Source organism: Gekko japonicus, unplaced genomic scaffold (assembly GCF_001447785.1).
Source record: "Gekko japonicus isolate JY-2015 unplaced genomic scaffold, Gekko_japonicus_V1.1 scaffold974, whole genome shotgun sequence".
In the NCBI taxonomy this organism is placed as follows: domain Eukaryota; kingdom Metazoa; phylum Chordata; class Lepidosauria; order Squamata; family Gekkonidae; genus Gekko; species Gekko japonicus.
In genome coordinates this window covers 688,417-695,887 of record NW_015174873.1, presented here as the reverse complement: position 1 = coordinate 695,887, position 7,471 = coordinate 688,417, and the positions used below count along the sequence as shown (strand labels likewise).

Below are 7,471 nucleotides of genomic sequence, written 5' to 3'. Positions count from 1 at the left end.
GTAACTATAATTATGTAGGTTTGGTGTCATTCGTTGGCCTGCTTCACATGTAATGACAAACCATGGTTTGTTACAGGAACGACCTTGGTGTTTAGACTATTACAGATTATTTGTGGTTTAAATCCAGGTTTGTAGGGAAGTGAGTAAACCATGTAGTTCAGATATAATCACAAACTAGACTTCACCATGAGAGCGGACATCTTTAGTTATTAAGCTGCATATGGAGGGGAAAAGGCAGAATCTGAGAAACATCTAGGCTCGTTTTTGTACAAGAAGTGATCATTACAGTCTTCGACAGCACTGAGTTCTGATTTCAGGTTTTAGTCAGAACTGTGAATGTAATGTGAGGATACTATAGAAGAAAACTCTCGATTTCTGAGGAGAGAATCCTGCTTATCAAGGCAAACACTAGATGGATTTCCAAATGCCTTCTGTTTTAAGGAGTGTTCCTTGCAATAATCTATATTTAGCAGCTGTGGAAGTGTTTTTCTCTCTCCACTTTCTTTTTTTTGTCTGGGAAACTTCATACTATTTTATTTTATGCCAATATGGTTATAAATCACAGGATAAATTTGCCAGCTCCATGAAAAGATGGTGACCCTTCTCAATTGTGGTGTTTGATGGAAGGAAGATAAGTAATAAAGAGTCTCCTGTGTGTGAGAAATAGGGAGAGCCTGCTGTTTTAATTTTGTTCCCAGCAGTGGGCCAAACTTTGTTCTTTCAGCGCCAACCTTGATGACTGCCTTGATTATAACATAGGAATTCAATCCCTTGCATATCTTTGGGTTAATGGAGTTGCCAGGAAAGGGGATGGGAGGCAGTTCCTGCAGTATACAGTAAATAAACCTAATAATAATAATAATGGTCTGGTGAGACATACATACGGATAGCTTCAAGATCTTAAATGCATTAGTTCACAGCACTGTAATATTTTCTTTGTATTCTTTAAATACTGCTGTTTGATGTGCAGCTTAAGGCATTTCATTTAGTTTTCACAGGGACATAGGCAAGATTATAGTTTTTCTTTAATTTTATTCAGTAGTAAAAATGTAGTATTTTACAGCACGTTGCCTGAAGATTAGCATACATTAAATAATGTCCTTGTCATTCATAAATGCATTTCTCTCTTTACAACAATTTCTCTCCAAACACATATTGAAAGTCTGTGTCTGACATCCTGACAACCAAAGAGTGTTGGAGGGCCAACCTAAGAAGTGGATTTGGATGCAGCTGTGAGATATCAGTGCATTCAGGCAGACATTGTAGGCAGTATGTCAACAGTATGTCGAAATGGTGGAGCAGAATTCCCTGTTCCCTTAAGTCTGAAGAGATGGTTCTGTTGTCTTCTGCTCTTATTTCCAATACGCCATTATCTTATGCCATGTGACCACCAGCGACCGTGTTCTTAAATGTGAGTTATCCTTAGCAGAATATACATAGGTCAGTACAAGTTTTTTAAATGGCCAAGGTACTTTCCTGCTTTGTTTACACTTTTATACTTTGCTCAGGGTTTTGTAATAATTTGCACAGTGGGAGGGCAGCCCAATGTCTCTCCACCAGAACGCAGGAAACTGCCTACAACAACTCAGTCCTAAGACCTGAATACCAGTGCTTTGCTGGTGCAGTGTCAGTGTAGTTAACCAGTATCCTATGCTCTCTCTACAGAGAAAAGAAGTTGCAAAACAGACCAAACTAAGACACTGAAAACATAGTAACAGCACTGTAGTCAATAACATCACCCACATCTACCACTCACAAAATTTAATGCGATCATGTCCCCGCGTCAGTCATATATGGAAGCAGCACAACCAGTCATGCTAATATTTTTTTCATCCTGACCTCACTCACATATAGAATATGACAAGGGGAAGAACAAAGACAGTGCACCACCCTCTGATCTAAGGAGGGCTATGTCATGTCCAGTAGGGCTAAGCCTAAGGAGGGCTATGGCTTGCCCTCTAACTCCCACACTTGTGGTGGTTCCTCAGAGGGATGTTTGAATCTCTTCCTGCAAGGAGATATCTCTTTTACAGATGTACATAAATAGAAGGAAGCATAGTCAATCCAGCTGTATCTCTCAAGGAATTCGCTTAGCAGAGGACGTCCTCTTGGAAATCCCAAGCAAGAGTTCAGATCTCAGGGATGCTGCTGGGAATACTGCTCAAAGACTCCCCCCCCTCCCAAGGTAGAGGGGAATGGAGACACTGGGACAGCAACAAGAGAATTCATAGCTGCACAGTCACAGCTAGTTCATTGGAAAAAAGTACTTGTGGGAAAGTATTCATGCCCTCATGATCCAGTCTTTCTCAGTAAGAAAGCAGTGGGGTGGATTAGGCTGAGAGTGTGTGTCTAGACCAAGTTCATCCAGCACATTTGTAGGAATTTGTTGTTATTTCTCTGGGGAAGACTGTAGTTTTGTAGACTAACATATGGCCCTTAGTCTGTGCTAAGATGCCTTCTCATGTTATTGACCAGCACATGAAGCAACTTATGTACAAAAGGTTGCAATGCCCAGCCATTTCATGTTTTCCCCAGGTCCTAGGCTAGGAACACTGAGCATGAGATTTCTGTAATGAATGTCAATAAATCAAATGTAGGTTTGCAGCTTACAGATGCACACCTGAACAGCATACTCAAGATTGCTACAGCACAGACATTTTGATGCAATAATTTAGAGCAGGGGTGTCAGTCATCAGAGACTGTTAAATAGACAAAATATTGCAAGAGTGCTAGTGTTTTAAGCATGTTTTATTTAAAAATTAAAAAATCTTTGTTTTTCTGGCATTACATTTTATGACACACATGGCCCGGCCCAACAAGGTCTCATTTATGTAAGATCTGGCCCTCATAACAAATGAGTTTGACACCCCTGTTATAGCCCCACAGACAACTCGCCACACTGAGAAATGGTATGTTCTGGGGTAGCTTGAATCCTGTATTGATCATGGTTTCAAAAAGAACTATATAGCCACAAAGCACTACAGTGCTGTGGAATAATACATGTTTACAGCAGTGAAGGAGCCAGGCTAGAAGTTGGCAACCCCCTAGCAAGCAGCTGGATGGATACTGTCCATTGCAGCTGTCAGTTATGATGCAGGCTCAGCAAGTGGCTACCACTGCACTGGGAATGGGGTCCTTCTGGGCTACCACTGCTGTTTGAGGACTGTCTTCAGATAGCCGATAGAATCTCAAGGGTGTTAATATATAGAGTTCAATTGTAGCAACAAGCAGCAAGTGGACTCAAACACTCTGCTCATGATGCGAACTATGGATTTGAGAGACTGAGCCATGTAGGTGTCCAAGCTCGTATAACTTCTCCTTCCCCCTTCAGGGGGTCTCATATAGTGGGATTTATCTATTTGTGGAGATAGTATAGTCATTAAGCAAATACTTTCCCATCCTTATCTGGGCAGCTCTGTGGTCTTCTGAGCATGGGAGGCAGAAGGTGTTATGAGTGTTTGGCAGGTTTTAGTAAGGGTGGGTATGATGGACAGGAGGCTGTCCTGCCCCTGAAGGGAAAAACAGCCACTCAGCTGAGCCTATGGGAGTGCTGCTCCAGCATCTAACTGCCTTTCAGAGGGGGGATGGAATCTTGGAAGGAAACACATAAGGAGTTCAGTTCAGGTCTGTCTCAGGGAGAGTGCAGTCGTAGTTCATGTCTGGCTCAGTAAAAGATCAGATAGCTTAAAGGGTAGCTCTGCTGAGTAGTGTGGCAGAGTGGTTTAGTTCTACCTCTGGGAGAGAATAGAGTACCTGGTTGTTAGCTCTGTTTCTGGTGATAAGCAGACCTTGTGCCATTTAGTCTGACTCTTGGGAAAGGGCAAGTTGGTGTGGGTGGAATCCTGTGTGTGTGAAAGGATCCAACCTAGTGGCTAGTCAGTAAAAGCCTGTTTCAGATCACACACTGAACTTCTGTGCTTTCAGGGTAGGTTTCTCCTTTGTCTGGGGACTTCTGCTGCTGTTCTGTTCTTTAAAACTGATACGTAAATAAATAAAATCTTCTTTGTTATTTACATACAATTTCTGCCTCAGTGATCTCCATGTTCTACTTGCTCACTACCACGTTTACCTCACAACTGTGAACCCAAAGCCTGTTCACCGAGAACATTTTGTAGCTGAGGCAAAGGCTTGCAGTTTAAGACAAACCTGGTTACCCAAAATCATGAGCCTGTGTGGGTCCCCTGAGTTGGTAGAAAAGGCATGTCACAGTGGGAGTGGCTGATATCCCCCTCAAAATGTGGTTGTACTTCCTAACTTCTCCACTTCTCTGTAAGATTACACCAGCATGTTACTGTGGTAATAGTCTGCCAGAATATCTGTAAAGGGGTGGCATTTCATGTGCTTTTATGCGTACCCTTTGTCCCTTGTGTGAGAAACTGCTAGCTACTATTGGGGCAGGAAGGGGGAGCCAATACACAGATTTGCAGTCAATGTCTGAGGTAGGAGATCTCCACACCTTACTTACCTGAGTGAGGGGCACTGTCCTTGCATTCCCCATTGGAGGATTCTGAGGTAGAGTATTTGTAAGTGTTCTGAGCAGACCAGTCTTGGCAATATACTGTAAAGAGTGGTCATTCTCAAGTATTTCTTGTTGTGCAAAGTGGGCTTTCTCAAGAGTTCCCATCACCAAAGTCACTCCATGTGTGTTCCAGGTGTGCTCAACAGGAGGCCATAGAGTTGTAGCCCCATACTGAGCATCCTGTTGTTTGAGATCTGGGTGTCTGGCTGGGATTTATGTAGTGGGTAGGAGAACTGTGATTTTGCTGGTATCCTAAGCAGATTTAGTCAGTGAGGCAGGTAACTTGGTCAGTGCATACAGGGAAGATTCTTAATACTTCCTCCAGCACTATCATTTGAGAAGTCTTTGATCAATGATTTCCTTCGGAGTTTGGAATGGACCTTACTTTCAGTTCTACAGTCATTAGGATGCTCTGCAGTATCTTGAATAAGGGATAGATGATTTTGGTTGAGCATCAGAAAGCTTAATGTCTATTCACAGCGACACTGATCTTCTTTATTAAAAAAAAAAACCCGTTATCATTTTAAGGTAATCTAGTGTGAGAGAGACTTACTGGCCTCAGATTCTTCCAAATAGTAAGACTGGTTGGTTAGTGTAGGCATTTTAGACCAAGTTTGGGAAGAGCCTGCTTTCTTAGCTGTTATGCTATCAATGATCTATGCTAGTAAAACAAAACTGTACAGCGTCATTAACCGTTAACGCCTTTGGAAATTTTCAGATCTCTCTGAATAATTAAAAGTTCAGTGAACTGGCTTGTTTAGGATAAATTATCCTGAATTTTAAACTTTTAAAATTATTTTTAATTTCTAATGTCATTCAAGATAAAGACCCCTAGTTAATCTAAGGTTTTTCCACCTTTGGAGTAGCACAGATTTAAGAGTGGGCTGAATCAATAAGCAAGTGTTTATAGCTGGAGGAAAATTCCCAGGTTTGACGTTTGATGTTGGTAAGAACTAACTTTTTAGGTGTTAAGCAAGTAACAAAGATCCTGGAATCAGGTCCCTTAGGTGGAAGGTCAGTGTATCTAGGTCTTTATACGTAGTATATAGTTCTATGTAGTGGAATGTGTAACTGTGATCCATTGTAACTAGAAAACAAAAATAATTCATGGATTGTTGGAATGGACTCTCATGTGATTGGACTGCAGGTGGCTAATCTATTTTTTCCTGGTTTATTTTCCAGGTCTACGCACAATGAACTAGAGAAGAATCGGTAAGTCACTAAGAAAGTGAATTCCAAGAAATACAACATTGATTAGGGTAATATGTTTTTAAATGTCAAAACTCTGAAGTAGTTCTTTGATTTACTGCGGGACTTTGGAAATGCCACATTGCACCAGGTGAGTGTTTTGGGTTTTTGTTTTGCTTGCTTGGTAATCTCCATGAAAAGACCTAGGAAAAAAGAAAAAGAAGGGCCACCCTCTCTGAAATGCAAAGAAGTGACCCATTTTTGCAGCTAATCTGTATGCAGAGGAAATACTGTTTCTCTTCTCCTTGCAAACTGAAATCTGATTGGGTCAATGTCCATACATGAGGTTGCTAGGGTATCGGATTTCTGAGGCACTGGTACATGTTAATGAAAGAGCTGAGGTTTTGTGTGTCTTTTCCCTCCCCCTCATTTCTCTGCCTATCAAGCCTGTCATAATCCACTGCATTACAGGGAAATGGCATTGTCCGATGGTTCAGAAAGCTGGCTAACCATTGCTCCTGGGGAGTGGTGTTCTTGTAACCTGCTTTAGGACACGGCCTGTTTATCCTTGAGCCCAAGTTTTAGCAAGCGGTGCAATTTTGTTGCTTGGCTAGTTCTTTATGACTTCCATCTCCTTTGTAACAGGAGTTAGAGTAATATAAATACTACAGAGACAACAGGGAGTTTGTTCACACGCAGATCAGGTTATCACATTGCTTCCAGGATGCTATTGTTGCACCAGAGTTTCCTATTTATAAATTTATCTTCAGGACAGTACAGCAGGAAAGTGGGTTAAAACTATAGTCCCAGGCTCACTGCTCTAGTGCTGTGGAAGAAGGGGAGAATTATTCAGAATGGGTAATAGAAGTAGTACAAGCTCACTTCAGCCAAGAATTCTAGTTAAAAGAAGGACCAAGTAAAAGTTCCATATGTCTATGGAATTCCACAGTTTGGATGCACACTGTCACTGCCTGTAGTTCTGTTTTCCTTTCGTTTGCCATCCTGGTTTATCCCTTGACATGGCCACACTGTTTGCTTATTTCCTGTTTATGTGTGCTTGCTTCCTTCAGTACTAGGGAGCTGGGTTGTTCTGGGTACAGTTTATGTTTTCAACAGAATTTGTGCTAGATGTGTACATACACATATATTCACCAGTGATTTGGGGGCGGGCGGGAGGGTGGTGTTAGAGGTTTTTGGAGAGGATTGGGAAAGAAGATCTGACATGCAAAGTTTAGCTACAAACTGGATAGAATGGCATTTTAAAGTTCAGACACTTGCTTCCTTTGGAAAGTAAACCTTTCCCATGAAAACTCTACAGAGGCTTAAAAACACACACATAGTGTAATATCAACCAAGTAACTACATATTAGGTATTGGTTTTCTGCAGTCAGACTGGAGGAGAGACAGAAATGTACTAGCTGTTCACAGTGCAGTAACGGTGGACTCAGTGGACAGCTGCACCATGACCCTTGTAGTCAGGGGTCATTTCGTAGAAAAAGAGCTGCAGGAGCTCTTTACTAATAGCTCAGTAGCATATGCCACGCCCCCTGACATCATCGGAAGTGATGTCAGAAGGGGAAGCAAAAGGGGGAGAAGGCATCTTCAAAAGCCTCCCCTTCCCTTCCCCAGCCGGCCTGCGGGGGGGGGGGTAAGCGAAGAGAGAAGGGGTTTAAAGTTTAAACCCCTTCTAACTAGAGTTGGGCCACAGAAGGAGGAAAGAGGGAAGGAAAGAGAGAGAGAGTAGAGAGAAGGAAAGAGGGAAAG

The 7,471-nt window shown here is 42.0% G+C and overlaps 1 protein-coding gene across 1 annotated transcript in view; it reads left to right on the top strand.

Annotated features, from left to right (window-relative positions):
* Positions 1-5,701: 5,701 nt before the first annotated feature.
* Positions 5,702-7,471, top strand: part of MXI1 (MAX interactor 1, dimerization protein) — a gene marked incomplete at its 5' end in the record, with an annotated part of 44,532 nt that continues 42,762 nt past the window's right edge. The window contains one exon of the mRNA XM_015424825.1: positions 5,702-5,731. Coding sequence (XP_015280311.1) covers positions 5,702-5,731 — 30 coding nt within the window. The remainder of the gene's footprint in view (positions 5,732-7,471) is intronic.